General features: G+C 49.0%; 1 protein-coding gene across 12 annotated transcripts in view; it reads right to left on the bottom strand.

The window, feature by feature from the left end:
* The window catches only part of SAMD11 (sterile alpha motif domain containing 11), a 324237-nt gene that overhangs the window by 120510 nt on the left and 182449 nt on the right, over positions 1-21278 (bottom strand). For all 12 annotated transcript variants that reach the window (XM_075906866.1, XM_075906863.1, XM_075906862.1 and 9 more), the window contains one exon: positions 17003-17181. In XM_075906866.1, coding sequence (XP_075762981.1) covers positions 17003-17181 — 179 coding nt within the window. The remainder of the gene's footprint in view (positions 1-17002; positions 17182-21278) is intronic.

Below are 21278 nucleotides of genomic sequence, written 5' to 3'. Positions count from 1 at the left end.
GGCACAAAAAGTGGGAGTGTGCTAATAATACTTGCAGGTGACACAAAGTTGGGAGGCATTGCCGACATTGAGGAGGAGTGGCATTTCACTCAAGAACATCTGGATGACCTGGAAAACTGGAGTAATAGAAATGGAGAGTGAAATTTAAAAGTGCAAATTGCAAGGTCATACACTTACGGAAAAACAATAAGATTTTTTGCTGTAAACTGCGGATGTATCAGTTGAAAGTGACAGGGGAGGAGAAAGAGCGGGGGATATTAGTCAATCACAGGATGACTGAGCTGCTAATGTGATGTAGTTGTGAAAAAGGCTACTGCAATCCTGTGATGGAACAGGTGAAGTATTTCCAGTAGAGAAAGGGAAACGTTATTACCATTTTACTAGGCACTGATGACACCTTGTCTGAAACACTATGTGCAATTCTGATCTACTGTGTTTAAGAAAGATGAATTCAAATCTGAAACAGGTGTAGAAAAGGGCTACTAGAATGATCAGAGCAATGGAGAAACAACCTCATGAAAGGAGACTTAAGAAACTTGGCTTGTTTTGCCTAACCAAACAAAAACTGAGGCATGTTTCCTCTTGCTTGGAGATCGATCTTCTGATATTCAATTTAGAGGATCTAGTTAAGACCTGATAAATTGAACGCTGAGGGCGGCTCCTGTTGGTGCCGGTATTCCTCAGTCACAAGGAGTAAGGGAAGCCAATGGGAGAGTTTGCTCTCATTGGCCTCCCTCTGTGAAGATGGTGCCATATTTTATGTAGCTGGAGAGGTGTACCTTAAGACAACCTTCCAGGTCTAGTGTAGACCTGGCCTGAGGAGGGTACAACAGCACTCTATACACATGCCAAAGGGATGGAAGAGGAGTTATTTAAGGTAAGCGTCAATGTTGGCACTAGAACCAAGTGATATGAACCAGCCACCAACAAATTTAGGTGTGAAATCAAATAAAGTTTTCTAGCCATCAAAGAAGTGAAGCTCCCCAGGAAGCAGTAGGGAAGAAAAATGCTAACTTGTTCTAAGACTGGCCATGGTAACTTTATGGAAAGGATGGTCTAATGAGGCTGCCTACAATGCCATGTGACCTATCCACAACAGCTACTAGCAAACAACCCCAACAGCCAGAGACAGGACACTAGAGGGCGAGAGGTACTAAAGAGAATTCTTTTCTAGGGGGGGGGCGGTGTATGTGTGTGTGTGTGTGTGTGTGTGTCTTGCCCAGGTCTAACTGTTCACCATATGTTGAGCCAGGAAAGAATTTTCCTCCAGGTCATATTGGAAGAGACTGGGAGGGGAGGGAGGGGGAGCAGAGGGCTGCCTTTCTCAACAGCATGGGGCACAGATCACTTGATGGTTTGAACTATAATAAATGGTCGATTCTCTCTAACTTGAAGTCTTTAAATCAAGATTTGAAGACTTCAGCAACTCAATCAGAGGTTAGGGGCCTCTTACAAGAGAAGGTAGGTGGGTTGATATGGCCTACAATGTGTAGGAGATCAGACTATGTGATCATGAGGGTCCCTTCTGATCTTGAAGTCTGTGAGTCTATATTTTCTTCTAGGTCAATGACAAAAATGTTAAGTAGCATGAGATGAAGAACAGATCTTTGTAGACCCCACTAGAAACCTGGTCATAGATGTCGCCCTCTTTACAATTACCAGCCAGTTTCCAATCCATATAACATGTGCCAAATTCATTTTGTATAACTCTAGTGTTTTAATCAAAGTCATATTGTATTAAGTCAAATGCCCCACCAAAATCTAAATATATTACATCAACACTATAACCTTTATCAACCAAACTTGTAATCTTATCATAAAAGATTTCAAATTAGTTTTACAGGAACTATTTTCCAAAAACCCATGATGATTGGCATTAATTATATTACCTTCCTTTAATTCTTTATTAAGTGAATCCTCTATTAGCCACTCCATTACTTTGTCTAGGATAGATGCCAGACTGATTGGCCTACGATTACCCAGGTAATCCTATTTACTCCTTTTAAAATACTGGCACAACATTAGCTATCTTCCGGTTTTCTGAGTTTTCCCCAGCATTCCAAGACGTATTGAAAAATCAAAACTATGGGTTCATGAAACTCCTCAGCCAGCTCTTTTAAAACTCTTGAATATAAATTATCTGGACTTGTTGATTTGGAAAGAGTGTAATCATTATGTGATGTGACTGTATCAAGTTTTTTTCCAAATAAAGAACAGAATATTTACTGAACACTTTTGCCTTTTCTGTATTATAATGATAATTATGCCATTTCTGTCTAGTAATGGACTACAAAACCACTGACAGGATTCATTTTGTTCCTTTAAAAACTTCTTCTTATTGTCCTTAACTCTGTTGGCCATAAATTTCCCTTTGTTCTTCTCCCCTTTGCTTCCCTCATCAATCTTCTACAATTCTTAGCATTTGATTTATATTCACTACTGTCAACTTCCCCTTTCTTCCATTTGCTACACACATTGCTACAAATGCTTTCACTTCTTCTCTAAGCCTAATAATTTTTAACCAATATGGTTAAAATGGTCCCAGACTTGATCTCACACAGCCCAACAGGACAAGGTATTTCCCTCCCATAAGAAAGGAAAACCTATGGTGACTTTCTACTTCTTTTTAGGCAATCAAACTGCACTACGCAAATGAACTCATAACCGCTGTATATTGGGGATAGGTGAATGCTACAGGCCCCCCTTTCCAACAATGTGCTTCTTGGAACAGGCTTGAAGTCAAGTTGTAAGTTGGAAAAAAAAAAGGGAAGATTTTGCTTTCCCTGTTCTATTTTGTACAAAACAATCTATCACTGCCCACAGAAGAAATCAAAAGCAACAATCATCCTGCTGGAAGACTTGGCTCAGAGCTATGTGAAGATTAAATGCCATGTTTGCCTGGTTCAAGTCTTGTGATATGCCTTGCAATAAAAAACTCATAATACAGAAGAGCTGCAAGTAAGGTGACCCAGCCCTACAGGCATCTGATGGAATTGCACACGTTTCATTCATGAGGTCATCAGAACCCATCAATGGGCCAAATTCCACCTGCGGCCATGTGTACAGCACCCATTGCCTTACAGGGATCCCGCAGTGTGCGTGTGCGCACACACGTGCACACAGTGTGGGGCCCATCATAACTGGGACTTTAAGCAGAACCACAATAAGAACTGGAGAGTTCTCCTCCAATACTGGGGGAGTTTTGCCACTACTGATGTCATCACATTTCTCTGCCCAGGCCCTTAGCCCCACAAGCTCACAGCTATGTTGCATATCCTCATTATGCTGCTATTTTGATGCAGAAACTAAAGCACTTTCATCACTTTCTCCAGCACTGCACCAAGTTGCAGAAGTGTCCTTACGTTCCTTCTACCAACAGGAAAACTGTGACTTGCCCCATCTCACCCAGAAAATCAACTGCAAGCCAGTCTGGTAGCAGCCAGCCCTCTGATTCTCTGTGCTTAGCCCACTGGACTAGGAAACTTCTCTCACAGTATAAAGGGAGCATGATCTTTAGACACAGAATTTAAGTGAAGTGCAGGGCCGGCCCAAGCCCTTTTGGTGTCCTGGGCCTGGGTGCGCGGCACCACCCCCGGGTGCATGGCGCATGCACAGGCCCACCCGTGGGGCACAGGCCTGCCCCCCGCCGGAGCACGCGGTGCATGCACGCACTGGCCATGGCTGCTGGCGCACAACCCAGGGCTTGCCCCCAGGGCGCACGGCGCATGAGCTGCCCAGCCCAGCCTGGTGTGCACTGCTGGCGCATGCGCCAGGCCATGCAGGGTCCCGTGTCTGTGGGGGGAAGGGTGCTGCTAGCCGGCGCCACAGGGCTGGGGCTGCAGGAGCCAGGCGCGTGGCGCCTGATGGCAGCTATAAGGGATGCCGCGCACCCCTTACAGCTGCCATCAGGCACCCCTCATCGGTTGGCGCCCTGGGCAGCTGCCTAGCTCGCCCATGCCTCCGTCCGGCCCTGGTGACGTGACTTGCTCAAAGCCACGTGTCACAGCAGAGTCGTGGCTCCCTTGTGTTCAGTCTAGGGATCACAGAATCAGAGAGCTGCAAGAGACCTCAGGAGGTCATCAAGTCCAGCCCCCTGCTCAAGGTTAAGGGATGTGAAAGGTTAATTGGTTAACTGGTAACATCACCCTCAAAGGGTGATCTTACCGATTCTGGTTAACCAGTGGGGGCTGGAACAGATCCCTGCCTATGGCGGGCAGGGGGCTGCTCCAGCTCTGCGGGGCCCATTGTGGACAGGGATGCTCCAGTCTGGGCAGAGCAGCTCTTGTCAGAAGTGGGCCCGGGTGCGATGCAGGCAGAAGCGGCTCCAGATGTCCAGAGCAGTCCCTGCCTGTGGCTGGAGGGTGGGGGGACATGGTGGGCAGGGGAGAGGGGGTCACTCCAGCTGAACCAGCCTGGAGCAGCCTCCCCCATGACTCCCCCCTTAATCAGTTAACCAGTGAACCGCTTAACCAATTAAACAGGATTTTACACCCCTAGTTCAGCCCTCGCCCCCCTTCTCTCCTCTCTCCCCCAGTGCTCCGGGTGATCTTCCGTTCCCCGTGGGAGGGGGACTCGTGCACTCGGCGCACTGCCCCGTCTCTTCCCCTACCCCTGGGGGTGGGGCCTCAGCAGAGGGGGTGGAGCTGTAGCCAGGGCCAGGGGCCTGCCTCCCACAGCCCCAGCTGCACCAACCACCCATGCAGCCCTGCCTCGGAGTGTGATGAGGGCAGGGGACTGGACTCGATGACCTCTCGAGGTCCCTTCCAGTTCTAGTGTTCCATGTTTCTAGGATTCTGTAAGCAGGGGGAAAAGGAGGCACTTACGCGAAGGGGATAGTGCCGATCAGCACACAGGCATAGGCAGCTATTTTCCAAGATGGATAATTAAGCATCCATATTTAGACAAATGAATAGGTGAGAATGAAATTAAATCCTAATTATATTTTTGGGGGGAGGGGAGAGAAAGTCGTATCACCAAGCACTCTTGCCGCGTTTCTATGGCGTTACCTTCAATTAGATTTCCGAGACTAATGTACATTTCACTTTAACGGGTTATTCATTCAATTGAAATCAAATTACTAATAATTTGCAAGCTATCAGCTACATAAGCCATCTTTGGGCTTTACACAGACACTAAGCCAGTTCCTGACAAATTAATAACAAAAGAAAGAAAGAAAGAAAGAAAGAAAGAAAGAAAGAAAGAAAGAAAGAAAGAAAGAAAGAAAGAAAGAAAGAAAGAAAGAAAGAAAGAAAGAAAGAAAGAAAGAAAGAAAGAAAGAAAGAAAGAAAGAAAGAAAGAAAGAAAGAAAGAAAGAAAGAAAGAAAGAAAGAAAGAAAGAAAGAAATGCAGGCAGCAAACGGCGGCATTGCCACCTCCTCCTCTACCCAGCTCTCAGCCAGAGTCTGCTCAGTTCAAAAGTGTTAAATAAAAATGACCAGATGGGTCCCCCGGCAACAGGACATGACTGTAACCCAGCCAGGCTGGAAAGAGGGTCAAACTGACAAACTGCCAGATCAGGGTCCTGAATGAGAGACCCAGAAATGTAACAGGCAGGGCTGGAGCAAATCAAGGCATCTCCAGAGCCTGCTCTGGAATGAGAACGCAGCCCAAAAGGCAAGCAACAGAGTTGGCAAAACCAAGGCGCGCAGCTGGGATACTTTTTAATTTGCAAGTTGTTTTTCCCCCTAATTTCTCTTTACCTCAGAGGCCTCCGCGTGCTTTTAACACCAAAGCAGCAACCCAGAAGCGGCCGGCAGAATGAGTCAGCCATGCCCCTGGAGACTTGTCATTTCAGAGACCACAGCCTGATTCTGCAGCTGAGCTTGTACACAGCATCCAACTCACTTCTCATTGCTTCCTTCCTTCCCTCCGGCCGCCCCAGCGCACGCTGCAGTGACCGAGTGTGGTGGAAAAGGACCAGGGGAGTGCTGAGTCGTGTTCAGCCAGCTCACTGATGCTGGAGAAACAGGGCCATGCGAGGCCAGCTATCCGACAGCCTCCTTCTCAGGCCTTACACATGGCAAATGTGTTCACAGCCTTTTTAATCCAGTCGCTTCTCTCGCCTAGTCAAGGCCACAGAGTGTGGTAAAACCCAACAGAGATTCCCACAAATGCTCCAGATCAGGGAGAAAATGCAACGGAGGGAAATGGAGGCAGGGAGAATTCAAGGGCTTGGTTTTACACACTATCGATTTGATCCTCAGCCCATTGGGGTAGGGATGTTAAATATCGGTTAATTGAATAGTCGATTAACCTCATGAATTCTATAGTCCCTACCCCACTCCCTCTCATACAGCCAGTCTGTATGAGAGGGAGCAACACAGGGTGCTAGGTGGGAACTGGTCCGTCAGGGGAGCCATTTTAAAATCCAGCTCCCCTCACAGACTGGCTGCCTGTCGCCTTGTGCTGCTGCCTCTGATAAAGAGGCAGCAGAGTGGAGTGGCAGCAGCCTCTGTTCAGAGTGGAGGCTCAGTTCTCGGACACGGCACAAGCCTAAACTGAGCCAAGGTGCCTGCCTGCCTGGCTCCTAATACATTTTAAATGCAGACCTACAGCAGGGATAGGTCCCAGACGCGGCGTGAGATAGGACTGAGCCGGGCTGCTGGCCAGCCTGCTAAAAAATTAACTGGCAGGGGAGGGAAATGTGTGTAGTCTGTACCATTAACCTATACGCTTTTGCTTATCGGTTAACCGACTACATTATTACATCCCTACATTAGGGAGCACAGGACTCTTGCCAGTCACCGCAAAGGGCCTTGGATCAGGCCCTGTATCTCATTGTCGCATTGCAAAAGTCCCACACTCGGGTGCCCAGAGGGACTCTTCTGACGCAACAGGTGAGGCTGCCGATGTTCAGCTGGGGAGCAAAAACACATGCCGCTGTCACTCCTGGGGCTGCTGTGTTCAGAGGGCTGGAAAGTCGCAGTCAGCTCCCTGGGTACCCAGCTCCCTGGTACCTAGCTCCCTGGGTGTCAGTACCCACCCCAGACAAGCCAGAGCATGTGGCTGGGAGTGTCAAGTGCATCCTGGGGTACCTGCTGATTAGAGCGGGGGCAGGAGGGGAGCTGGGAATTGGGCGTTCCGGGTTTTATTCCCTAACCTGAAGCTGACTTTCTGTGTGGCACTGCAGTTCTCCAGGCCTTGCAGTGTCTGTCTAAGGCTGGGACAACAGCGATGGCTACCTCTTTGACACGCTGTAGGATCCCCAGGTGACAGGTACCACCTAGCTAAAAGCCATCCCCGGCCCTGTGACAAAACGGGCATTACAGGGTGAGGGGTGCTGCACAAGGGCAGGGATCCAAGGACCGGCCGTGGGCTGCTGCACGAAGGTACTTAGGGATTTGATTTAATTTGATCTCACTTCTCTCCTTGCCCCAGGCTTGTACCTAGGCCTTGCTCAGGAAGAGACTTCTCACTGTTCATCCTACCGTATCAGTGCGGAATAAGAAGCCATTTCCTCTCTCTCTTAAATCTAAGTCCTCATTAGATCAACTGCTGCTTCCTGGCACTCTGGACCAAATTCAGCATTTGCTTCCCAGATGGATCTTTTATTGACTGATTGAGTGGAGTGATGATTATTACGCAGCAGGCAGACGTGACAAAGGAGGGAAAGCAGAGAGGAACTAGGCAGAAAGAGAAAGGAGGAACAGAGCAAACAATGGCTGCAAGCGCCATGTTATACCCCCGGCAAGAGGAGAGACCCCTCCCATCCTCTCTCCAACTGGTACCATTTGTCACGAACGCTAGGACAACGAGGGCTACAGCAGAATCCAATCCAACAGACTGGCTCCTGAGCGGAGTCCCAGGTACCTTCTGCTCTGCCACATTCCTACCTCCCTTTAGCAGCTACAAACGAGCCAACTCAGCCCATCCCCAAGGAAGCACAGCAAGATCTCTGGCACCCTCCACGAGATGAGGCAGGGAAGGTGAGTGCTGCTGAGTCAGGCCATGACATTGGACCAGACTCCGTCAGAAGGGAGGTGGGACGGTGCATGGCCACTATCAGTGGCATCAGCACAAGGGGAAGAAGAAGAGAGCAGAGCCTCAGACACGGCAGCTTGCCCTGAGCAGGCTTTGCCTAGCATCCGCCGGCTCCATATCCCAGGCAGGTGCAGGCGACAGATATAATAAGGCGCCTTTGGTTTGAACTCAATCAATTAGCGAGTCAAAGAGCAGCAGCCTGATGGGATGTCAGAAATAGCTTTCCACTTAGAGAGGCAGGCCCTGGCAGGGCTGACAGCAGCTAGCCATTAAGGCTTAGTGGAGGTCGGCAATCTTGCTATTAGAAAATGGGAACGGGGCAAGAGCAGTGCCACCAGCTGGTTTTCCGGGCGGGAGAGGGAGGAGAATGAGTTTGCAGTTAAATCCAGCCCACAGAGATATGCAGCAGGAACGGGGAAGCAGCTTTCTCCCACAACTGAGAGAGAGGAGGCTACAAAACGTATGGCCCTCCCTAGGAATAAGGGTCTGCACCTCAAATGCTGCCCCCATTCAAAAGCCATTTGCTTAATGCCAGGGGGAAAAAAGTAAAGATACCTGGGCATCTTAGGGATGGAGCTAGTTTTCCCTGTAAGCTTAGCACTTGGGCAGCCTCCCAGGGGAGATCCAAATGCCGCTCAGCTGATTAATAGAGCACCCACAACTGGCAGCCCGTGTTTCTACTGGTGGTGCACATCTGCACACCACAAAATTTATTCTGCACATGGATTGAAAAAAAAATCGAGGGAATATTGGATGGAGTCATTGTTATCCCAGCCAGATGAAAATGCTCTGAGAGGGTGTTCAATAAGAGGGAAGCAGTGGGGTCTCTAGGGACTCCGCAGAGGCATGGACACCAGTCTTCATTAGAACCACAGTCACAACTCCTCCTTTCTCTACACTCCTATGCCTCACAAAACCAGCTTTCATTTCAGAACCACATCTGGCAATGTTGCCCATCGTCTGGGCTCATTAGGCCCATCTGCTCTTGCATTTGCTGCTCTCGCTCCTTTTTCAACAAGAATTTCAGCAGCATTTTTAACTGGGCCCAGCGGTTTACACCTATCCTGCGTGTTACCCAGGACGAAATACAGATTTACAGGTAGGCAATGGTTCCTTTGGAGCATCTGCAATAGTTTCTTTGGCGCATCTGCAGCTGGTCAGATAAAAAACTTTTACCCTTTTTAACGGGTGCTTAAGTTTTACTGCCTCTTACCATTGACCCTGCCATTATGGCCTGTTGGAGAATTATCCACATACGTATTTCTACGAGCAGTTACAACCCATCATCTCAAAGCTCAGATGCTTTCCTTAGATTTCTTTCATGGGCAGTTGGCAATGTAGGCAAAGGAAAGCATAGCCTTCCCAAAACTGCCCACGCGCCCTGCCACCGAAGGCTGGAGCCGCCGCAGAGGAAGGCTGGCGCCGTGGCACAGCATCCCGGCTCCCTGGGCCACCGAGGAAGGCGGGCTAGGCCAGGGTGGTGGTGCGGCTGCCCTGGCTCTCTACATAGCCAGGAAGCACTGGGCTAGGGGTGGGCGGGGCTTGGCTCCAGGAGCAGGGCCTCAGGCAGAAGGGGCGGGGCTGGAGCTTGTCTTCCCCAGCTGAGCTTTCCCCCGGCGCCCATGATTTCTGTCCTTTCCGTCTTGAGACAACAGCCAGCATCGACAAGCAGAAGTTAAAATGCTCTCACATCCCTTTGCTCAGCTTCCTTTAAACCAAATAGGAGCTGAGGCTTGGTTTACACGTACATCTTATCCTGGCATGAGTATGATGGGCACACGTCTGAAAAATCCACCCCCTTAGTCAGCGGAGCCGAGGTGCTTTTGTCGATGTGGCTAATGTGGTTTAGGGAAGTGGTGCTTCTAAACCGGCAGCACATTGCACATTAGTGTATGCTGCGTGTCTAAGGAAGGAGCTACGCCAGCGTCGTTATGTAGACACAGGCTCCGTCATGTAGACACCAAGAAACCTACAGTTAATCCTTCAACTGCTTTAAGGTTCCTAGAATCCATAGGTCCTATAATCAACCTACGTAAGTATTACTGCTCCTGTCTGGAGACCCTAGGGTAGCTATACACAATGGTGTAACTACAAGGGAGTTTAAGTCCTAATTCTACACTCCCAGGCTTCTGGGGGTTTAAACAGTCTCTCTTAATACTATAAGTTTCGATTCTCCAAGATTTTTAAGGGAGTTAGGCACCACACTCTCATTAAACCTCAGCTGAACCTAGTGCTCAACCTCCCTTAGCTTCCTTTAAAAAACCACGTGCAGCTGTGACAGACCAGCGTGAGAGAAGGGACCAGTGTGGCGAGGTTTTAGCTCAGGTGCTAGGAAGAGGCAGCATAGTCAATAACACATCAAAAATGGAAAAGGCTTCATGTAGCCGAAGTCCCAGTTCAGCCCTGGCCTACTCAGTGTATGTACCTGTGTAACTATTTCAGCTTGGGATGTGATCTGTTACCGAATTAATTTAGTGGGAGCCCTAGTGTGGATACAGCTATGCCTGTATAATTGTGCCTTAAACTGGGATAGCATGTTCCCTTTCCTGTATGGGAACAGCGATGCTCGCATTAAGCAGCTTCCTACAAACTGCATCCCTACTAGAGGAGTTGTACCGCTTAACTGAACTGCTAGTTAAGGAGGTACAACTTGGGTGGCTTGGAGAAGTCCTTACAAAAGGGAGGTTTTCTGCAAGCAACGTCTCAATGAACTGCCCCCGAGTAGTCAGGTGACTGCTGATGGGGAGTTTACAGTCAGCCTGTCAAGCAACACAGTATCAATCCCAGAACAGAAAGCTGGCAGAAAGAGAGAGAATTTGAAACCTTCTGTTTCTCCGATGCAGGGCACACTTAGGGAATGTTAATATAAAATGTGCTGAGTGGGGCTCATGTTGTCTCCCTAAAAGATGCATCAACTCACCTACAGCCACAGATCACCTGAATCTCTGGGCAGGGATTCAAGTTCATGTAAACCAAACCTTGTAGGGACTTAACTTTGTTATATGTGCCCAAGGTAGTAACTTCTGAGCATCTGACTCCTTCCAACACCTGCTTCCACAGGCATTCAGTAATATGTAGGGTCAGGACCTAAGAATGCGCTCTTGGGCAGAAAGGTGATCTCACTGGTCACTTATTAAACAATCTGCAAAAAGACACGTCCTTCTCCGACCATGCAAATGGCCTGCAGGAAAGCCCCCCTGTTGCAAACAAGATTTAATTCACCATCACTGCAAACTACTGTTGCTGGAATTAATAATGAAGTATTTGTACTTGATAGGATACCTTTCTTCTAGGGCCTCTCAGCACTTTCCAAAACTTTCAGTAATGTTTGCAATAGTACTCCAGCAAGATTGGTAAGTATTATTGTACCCATTTTACAGAAAAGGGATAGGGGCTACTTTCTTGCTGTTACAGCCAGAGGGGTGTAGAAATGCAGTGGCCCAGCAATAGAGGCTAGGTATACTCTCCCCATGCAGCACAGCTGACTTCAGAAAGTGCTTGGCACCGCCTACCCCTTTAAGAAGTTGCAACATGCCCTTCCCCCAGTAGCAACCTCAATCACTGGCAGGCACACAACGGGTTGGGGGTAGGACGCTCAGTCATTCCTCTAATCTACCCAGGCAGATCCATGACAGCTGCACTAGCCGATCCCCCTCTATCGTGCAGTCTGAGAGCACCAGAATCCAGACCTCCCGCTCTTAAAGTGCTCTCACAAGTAGAGCCAAAGTGGACAGACGGACTAATGTCAACTCGTGTGCCAGTGGCAAAGGCAGGATCTGATGTCAGGAGATTGAACCCACAGACCCCTGTTCTGCTCACTAAACACCGTTCCCCTTTCTTGAACCAGGGCAAACCTTCCTGGAACTGGCCTGCATTCCCACCCACTCATGCTGGGGGCGGAAAGAGTCATCTCATAAAAGTGAAATCAGAACAAACACATTCAGAGAGAGAGCAAGAGAGAGCAAAGCCCTGAGACTGGCTTCACTATAGCATTGCTCTCCTGCTCCCATGGTCTAGCTCTAGCTTATTTCTTCCCCTACCCTGGAGGCAACGACACCTCAGCCCAATCTGTCACCACTACGGGAGGCTGCAAGAGGGGAATTAGAACAGGAAGCAGATGCAGCGGCATTTCTGCGGCCCCAGCGGTTACACAGGTAGCCTTTATGATGATGATGTTGCCCTCTCGGGAACCAGGTTGGCTACGCCCTCCTCCTTCCCCACAGTGCTGATAATGGAGAGAGAGCAAAAGCATGTACACTCCTGTGGAGCTGTGCTCAGAAGGGATCTGGGTACTTTCTACCCATTTCCCTCCCCGGAGCCTGTCCCAAGCAAGTAGCTCTGTGCAATTCAAAGGCTGACCTCTGTCACTGCAGCTGGCCCAATAATTGTGTCTAGGACCAATTCAGCTATACCGTTGGGCATTCCAGGCCGTGGGGTGGGTATGGGTGTAGTCTATGCTTTACAGACGTAAGAGCTAGAGCATTAGGAGCTCCCAAAAGAAGGTGTGACCAGCAGGTGGGGTATCAAAGTAAGGCTGTCAAGAGGTGGGTAACTGACTAGTCGTGCAATCGCTACAATTTGTATCGCCTACCCGATCAGTCGATAGAGGAAGGCGCTGTGTCCCGACTCCCACCAGTCCAGGAGCTACTCCCCACTGAGGCTCTGCAGTTTAAATGTAGCAGAAGCTGGATGCGCAGGCAGCTCGGCTCCTACTACATTTTAACTGCAGTGCCGCAGTAGGAGTAGGTCCTGAACCAGCGCAAGTTGGGACTGCTCAGTCCTGGCTCGAGCCGGGTCCAGCAGCCACAGTTCACAGTGGCCCAGGCTGGCTGCAGGTAAAAGATGTTTCGCGGTAGCTTCCCCTACCCCGCCGCTGTCTCTGATAGAGGTAGCCGTGGGGGGGGGGGGAGGGGCAGGCGGCACTGGTGAGATGGTACTGGGGGAAACCATCTTTTAAGCCAGCTCCACCCAGCACCGGCTCCTGTTTCGCCTCCCGCTCTAGCTGCCTTTCATGCAGAGGCAGCAAGGGGGGCAGGGAAGCGAGTAGTTGAGGACTCAACTACCCGATAAGCTTAGGCTTAGTACTCAACTACTCGCTTACACCCCTATATCAAAGACATTCTCTCTAGGTATTAGCCCAGGCCCAGGCCCAACAGCACATGGTCTCTCTGGACTTGTCCACACGGCTACTTGCCTGCACTGTACCTTTCACGCACAGAGGTGTGAAAAAACACCCCTTCCCACCCACGAATGCAGCAAGTTAGCTGCTCCTCTTGTGGAGGTGGTTCACCTACAGCGCTGGGAGAGGTCTCACCCAGTGCTGGTGTCGTGACCATACGGCAGCATTTTAAACTGGGCAGGATGGACCAAGCCTTTATAATGACACACCCACAGAGCAGCCAGACCAACTTACCCAAGCTCCCATTCACCTCCATGCTCCACCCGCACACATACTTTCCCACGGACCCAAATCTTACAAGAGATTCCCTTGCAAACTGTGTGCTTGCAATGAGTTAGACTCCATATTCCCAGCAGCCTTGTTTTGCCCATCACTAGAACTCTCCAAGGCCCAGGCATCAGGAAGAACTTGATCACCATCTTCCACGACATCACGCTACGGCCCTGATCCTGGGAAACTCTCCCACTAGCACAAAGGGGGCCCAGATTGAACCCCAGCGGAACAGAGTTTGGGATTACCTGGTAATGCTCCAAAGCAGTGTTGATAGGATTGCCAGGTGTCCGGTATTGGCCCGGACAGTCCTGTAATTGCGTCTTCTGTCCAGTTAAAAAAAACCCCAGAAAATACTGGACATGTAAAATGTCTGGTATTATCTGTTTGTCTCAGACAGAAGGCCACAGGGGACATTCTTCCCCTGCCACGTCTGGTGGGGGTTGGAGGAGTGTGGGGATTTAAAGGCACAGCGACCTTTTTTTTTTTTTTGGTGCCATCTTTTTTTGTGCTCAACCAATTTTTCTCCCACCATGTTCGGTATTTTGGTGAAACTATCTGGCATCCCTAACTGTTGAGTGCATGCAGCTCCAGCTACACTTCCGGGGCTCAGCTCCTCTCAGAACAAAGCCCTGTCTTAGTAGAAAGCCAAGGGATTGAACTTGTGACCTTAGAGGTTAAAGCCATGTGCCTCTACCACTTGAGCTAAAAGCCTGCTGCCTCTCAGCAAAGGCTGTATAACAAACTTCACTCTCCCTTCTGAGCGGTCCCAGTGTCTCTATGACTCCCACTAAAAGTCAGTGGAAAGAAGATTGGGCTGGTCTGAAAGTGAAAAGGCTAAGGCAATATACCCACACAGCCCCCCGCCCCCCAACAGCAGCAAAGTGAGGTCAAAAATGCGTCTGCAGAGTAAACAGGATTCAAACTAAGTGGGGAGCATCATCCCCCTCCTTCAAGAATCCAAAGCGAGGTTTAGACTGAGACCTTCCAATAAACTGACTGAAAAAGTGGAAGGAGGGGCAATGAAATAGTGAGCTGAAAGACCAAGAGTTAATGACAAGTAAGGAATTTTTTTTTCTCCATTTCCTAATAAACACGGCCAAGCAATTATTGTAATTAAAGATTTAAGATAAAAGCACTTTATATTTTGGGGGCCCTGGATATCAATTAAATATTTATTATGTTATTTGCCCACCTAAGGAGAAAGCCTAGCATTGTAATTGTGCAGAATTAAAAGCATAATTAAAGGAGGACAGGGAGGAGGGAAAATTCTGGTGACTTCCTCGGACTGCGTAGCAAGATTCATGGGTGTACACACACACGAGAGACCAAGCCTGAGATGCTCCTGCCCCAATTCCACAGTGCCCGTTTTCCAATTACTAAGGCACTGTTGGACAGCTACTGAGATGGGTGAGATGGTGATCATTGGGCCAGGCTACTCTTTTGACACTCTTATTCCAGAGCTCTCAGTTGCTCTACACCACGGCGTCTGCTCAGAGGAAAGGGGAAATGGCTTATCTGCTCAGGAGCAAGAAGGCATAAAACACAGAAAAGCAATTACATGCCTTCAGTTTCCACTCCTCTGTTTTTATAGAGCTTGTCTGGGAATCTGAGTGATTTTATGCATTAGAGAGAGATGATGATCAAAATGAGGAGCAATGACATGCATGGGGGGGCCGAGCGACAGCAGCTTTAGATATTTATTTTCCAGTAGTTATGGATCCTATAAACAACGGGTTGCTCTGGAGGGAGGCAAGAACCCAAAGTTTTGCAGCTGAACAACAAGGGCGACGAGGCTTTTTACTACAGCCAAATGTAGGGGGCACACACCTAGGCATGTCTGAAGAGTTCCACTTCCCTTTACAGTTCTGCATCAATTCGAGGTAGGAGGAGCGCACACAGTCCAGAGAGGTATTCCAAATACACACTCTCGCATGGGAGAGGGGTTCTTTCCTGATATTTTACTGACTGTTTCAATCCACAGCTCTTTCAACAAGCCCACTTTTTAATACTGACCCTAGCGTTTTTAAGGCCAAGCCTGGGATTTTGTCTTGAGCAATCTGACATTTACAATTAGGAGCATCACCCACAGCCTTCCCTGCCTGCCACTACTCTGTTGCCGCACCACCAAAACATTTCCAAAGATTCTAGACCACCACCGTCACGTTACAACAAACTGGAGCATAGGGCCCGATCCTCAGCTGGGATAATGACCAGCATACTTATATCAGGTGAGGATTTGGCTTCTAGAAGTTTGCCACATTCGCCCACCTGCGACTGAAAAGGCCCCATGTAGCACAGTCAGGGTGCATCTACACAGCAAGGCTTAACTCGAAATAAGCTACGTAAATTGAGCTGTCAATTGCGAAGCTTATTTCAAAACAGCTTATTTCGAAATTGGGTGTGTCTACACAGCACTTATTTCGACACAATACACTCCTTCCTCCGACTTCCCTTACTCCAACAATGAGGGTTCCAGGAGTTGGAGTAAGGAGTCCTCTAGCTTGACAGTACTTTGACATTATTTCAAAATAACGCTGGTTATTTCAAAATAATGTTGCTGTGTAGATGTACATTTGGAGAACACCAGACAGAGGGTCAAGTATGGTTATAGCCTAATGGCAGAGTGCCACTGCTAAAGAGGGACATTCTATGAGATGTCTACTGAAGGCTCCATAGACACCCAACCTCTCCAAGCAAGACTGAGTAGGTCACAGTAAGGAACACACGGAAGGAATCCCTGTTGCACATAACGAATACATACATGCGACAGCTCTACTATATATTTGAGAGGAGAGCTTGTCTGTCTGTCTGTTCAAGAACTCCTCCTAAACGGTAAGAGACAGGACCACCAAATTCAGTATACAGCTTCCTCTTATCACTTAAAGCAAGCTAAGGGTTTGGTTGTGCCAGGACAATGGGATGTGCCTGGGATGAGACTGCTCCTCTTAAAGCCATACAAAAAGAGAGACAGGATCACCAGCCAAGTGAAAAGGACTGGTTCCCAGGTTCCCACACCCTCATCTGGGACTGCCCATGGCCCTTTAGGGAGAGCGGGGGGGGAGGGAGGGCCTAAAGCTCGGCCATCTCCTCCCTTCCTGGTTCGTATTGGGACATTGCTGGCTGTTCCCCTTTGTTAGGGAGTGAGAGGAAAGTGCACAGTTTGCTGCATTCCTCACCCTGGCACAGGCGGCAGAGGAGCTGTGCACTGTGCTCTTGCTCCCTGACAGGGACAGGAAAGGGAAGATCAAGCAGCCTGGGCATGAAGCCCGGGAGGGCGAGGGGGGGGTTCTGCACCCCACCCCCTAGACACACACGTAGAGTCCCCTGCCCAGAGTCCACCCTCACCTCTCCAACCCTGACTCCTGCACCCCCCAAAATCCCCAGGCCCCTGCCCTGAGCTGCTCCTTAAGGACCCAAGCCAGGTAAATGCTAATAGGCTATAATTTCCCATTCAGGAGATAATGCCAACAGGCAGCCCTTGTAATTGAGCTTCCGGCAGCAGCTCCAGCCCAGTCCCATGACCCAGCGTCAAGCGCTCTCCATGCCACCATCCCCCCCACCGGGAAGTACCTTCTTTTCATGATACTGATATGCAGATCCTCCTCCTGCTTCACTTCGGGGTGCTGACCATTGGCCTTGTCACTCTCCTCACTGTCGTCACTATGTGAGAAAATGGAGGTCAGCTCTTTCTTTGGAAGCCTGGTGGGAGGCAGCGGGATCGTCCTCTTCTCGGCCAGGCGACCCCGGTTCTGGCGAGCGGAAGGAATTAGCCCAGACGTCAGGGAGGGAGGGAGAGAAGGAGAATTTGATTAGGCAACGCGGGACCAAACAGCTCTCCTCAGATTGCTACATTTAGAGAGTCAGCACCCAGTTAACACAGGCGCAAAGGTTCGAATACATGCTACTTTCCAGGGCATTCTCATTACGGTCACACTCAGCCTAACCTGGCGGCCGTTCTAACAGGCAGACGCATCACATTCCCATTCCTTCTCCACCCTGCCTGCTGGCCCAGGTCCTCAGGCGGACCCCCTCTTGCTGAGAGGTTTCCTAACAATATAGGACAGACTTTGGCTAAGTCTATACGGGCACTTCATAGCACTGTCACTTTCTGGCTCAGGGGCGTGAAAACACACACGCACGCTCCACCAGGGCAGCAAGTGACAGCGCTGTACAACGCCAGTGTGAACAGGGTGCTGTGCTGGGGGAGGGGCAATTCTCCTTCAGGGACGGCAACAGCTCCCTGCTGAGGAGAGACTCGCTGCTCTGCCGTCAGCTCCGTGCGCGGAGGCCTGAGCCTCTGGCTGGGCAGGACTCATTAAGCAGCTGTAGGGCCGTGCTGCTGCACAGTCGAGGGAACCTTGACCACGGCCCCCTCCTGACCACAAAAATTACTTCTTCACAAACGCAGGAGGGGGGAAACTGAAGCCTGAGCCCCAGTGCCTGGGATGAGGGAGCCAAAATCTGAGCCCCACTGCTTTGGGCCTGGGGGCAAAACTGAAAGCCCCATGCAGGTAGCCTATTACCTCAGCCCCCCTGCTGAAGCCCCCAGCTTTGGTTTCCATCCTGGGCCCCAGCAAATCTAAACCAGTCTTGGCCACCCCACTCAAAAGGGGGGGGTCACAACCCCCCTTTGGAGTTCCGACCCACGCCTTGGGAACCACTGGTCTAACGCCATCCGTTGTAGCTATGACTTCTACTGTGTGTTCTGTAAAAAGGGGGGTGTTAGCACCAGACTTCGAACCTGCAGAAGGGCCGGGCTGAATATCAGCTGGCTTTATCATCCCAGAGCTTTATATATTTGCCTGAAGTTGCAATTTATCATAACAATTAAAGGGGGTGGAGGGAAGGGGGTGCAAATTTCCGCTGCAAAATAATTGCAATATGCTCTCTGCTGCGACTTCGCAGGCTAAAGAGAACAGCGCTGATCAGATAATAAAAACCATTTTATGGCCATTATGGTACCTTAGAGCAGTTACCAGGTCTCAGTGACTGCTTGGGGACTCATCAGATCTAACAAGAGAGTACGACAGAAAAAGGAGGCACTAAACCTAGAGAAAGAGCCCACCAGGCCATGAACAGAACGAATGGCTTCCCCGCAACATATATAATACTCTGCACTACATTTGCAATACATTTGCTCATTTCACTTAAACCCCAACACCAAGGGTGGTTCACTGGCACCGCCCGCCCCGCCACTGAAGTCACAATGGCATCCGACAAAAGGGAAGTGCTCTGTTCCTACGGACTTACAAGTGATTAGAGATAGACTCTCTACTTAAAAACAACCAGCCAATGACAGAAAATATCTCCTAGGCTTCAAGCAAGGCTTAGCCATCCCTAGACTGTTCAATTTGCTCAAGTGGCATGCACAGACCTGCTCCGAAACAGGGACAACCAGGTTACACTGATTCTCCACTCCATTGTGCCAATGCCAATGCACTAAAATCGAATGGAGCCTACGCTGACGTTCAAGACCGCGTTGCGGAGCAGAAACCAGATCCTCAGTATTCAATTAACAAAATGCCTAAACTGTGCTAACTAGGATGTTAAAAATGAATTACAGTGTTTACAGTTTTATTTGTCCTATTTATGCCATTAGGGGGGTTGTTTTGCATTTCCCCCAGGTCAGACAATTGAATAGACTGGAAGAGTCGATTCTGTCCTTTACTTTTGTCAGTTTCCAATCAATTTCTCTTTCTGAATCCATGCAGGGGTGTTTACCAGTGGACACACACTTGCATTTGGTATACAGGCAGCTACAGGCCTGATCCAGAGTCATTCTTCAATCAAGGGGACTCTTTCCACAGATTTCAAAGGGCTCTGGATTACGCCAGGGGTGAGTAAACTAGAACTGTTAATCAACACACAGGGCTAGACCCAAAGGACACTGAAGACAATGGAATTGTTCTCTCTAGGATCAAATCCAACATCCCTCGTCAATACCACAGACAGATTACGTCAGCAAGAGGCTCCTGTGCAGGTGAGCACTGTATTCAAATACCAGAAGGTACTCGGATTCGGAGTGGTTCAATGTCACTTAACACACCTGTGGCAGGTAGTTAAATATGCATTCAGCTAAGTAATGGTATGTGCTAGTAAGTCTTCAGAAACTGCAGTGGCATTATTCTATGTAGGAAGGTACCAGCTTTATCAGCAGTGAAAGTAACTTAACATTTCTTACAGGTCCTGTCCTATTGCAACCCAGATCCCAGCCAGCTCTTTCAATAGCTCCTGCTGGCTTTTGCCACAGTTTAACCAGCTCTTGTGGGAGCTGCGCACAAGGGCGCACCTGCTTCCTTTCACCTCTGGGCTTTATAGATATTTGAAGGCGTTATCAAGCAACTAGGAAGGCTTGTTCACGTAGCAGTGGCATTATGTGCAGGCCTCATATATTAGCAGGAGGCTCCAAAAGCTGAATTGCAAACACTGCAAGAGATTTTTATTCTTTTCAAAACAAACGGCTCCCATTTATTTATGTTTTATGTCCATAACATGAGGAATGCCCAGGTTTCTGAAAGCCACCTGGTACAGGCTTAAGCCATCCTATCAGTGTCCTTTTACATCTCTTGCATCATAGTCTTGAAAAGCCAGAGAGACCAGGGAGAGTCGAACCCTGGGAGATCCACCTCCCGAGTGTCAAGCTTGGGGTAAGTGAAGGCAAGCCCTTAGCCTAACCCTGATGGTCTGAGAACCTCACTTGAACACCTCTGGTTATACCCAGAGGTATCCTGAATGTATGTAATGGCTCTGCTCTATCTCAGGAGGAGGAATGCAAGTCCTCTGCTAGTTAGGTCCTCTCAGAAACACGTTCTCTAAAGTGATTAGGCCAGAAATGCACAGTGCTCCGTGAGGCTTATGAGTTTTTAGCATCAGAGCAAAAGGTGAGAGTCTAAACTAAACTTCAAGCCCTTCAGAAAAGTCTCAATTGAGAGTGAATGAATCCACAAGCAAAGCTGAATCTGGAACGAAGCCCCACTTGCATCTCATTGAGGAATGAAACCACTTTATAGCCCTATAGCCCAAGAACAAGAGGGCACAGAGAAACTGAGGCAACACAGTTAAAAATGTACTTTTTAACCTGTAAAAACAACAAGGAGTCCTGTGGCACCTTAAATATTAAGGGCATGTCTACGCTACGGAGAAGATCAACCCGCTGGAGGTTGATCTTCTAGCATTCGATGTAGACCCCCCAAATTGAACGCAGAGGGCAGCACCTGCCGGTGCTCAATACTGCTCATTCTGAGAGGAGTAAGGGAAGCTGATGGGAGCGTGGGCTCCTGTCGGCCTCCCGCAGTGTAGATGCTCCAGCAGCTTGGCTTAAGGTAAGCTAAATCCAGCTATGCATTTTGCGTAGCTGGATGGCGTACCTTAAGCCAACCTGCCTGAGCTAGTGTATACCAAGCCTAAGAGATTTATTTGGGCATAAGGCTTTCGTGGTTAAAAACTACTTTAGTTGCATCTGACAAAGTAGTTTTTACCCACAAAAGCTTATACCCAAATAAATTTCTTAGGGTATGTCTACATTACCACCCTCGTTCAAACTAGGGTGATTAATGTAGTCAATCGAAGTTGCAAATGAAGCCCAGGATTTAAATATCCCGGGCTTCATTTGCATCTTGCAGGGCGCCGCCATTTTTAAATCCCCGTTAGTTCGGACTCCGTGCCCGTGGCTACACACAGCATGGAGTAGGTAGTTCGAATTAGGCTTTCTAATTCGAACTACCGTTACTCCTCGTTCCACGCCCAGCAAGATGCAAATGAAGCCCGGGATATTTAAATCCTGGGCTTCATTTGCAACTTCAATTGACTACATTAACCACCCTAGTTCGAACTAGGGTGGTAGCGT

Source organism: Pelodiscus sinensis, chromosome 23 (genome assembly GCF_049634645.1).
Source record: "Pelodiscus sinensis isolate JC-2024 chromosome 23, ASM4963464v1, whole genome shotgun sequence".
Taxonomy (NCBI): Eukaryota; Metazoa; Chordata; order Testudines; family Trionychidae; genus Pelodiscus; species Pelodiscus sinensis.
Note: the sequence above shows the minus strand (reverse complement) of the source record. Positions and strands in the feature narration are given on the sequence as shown.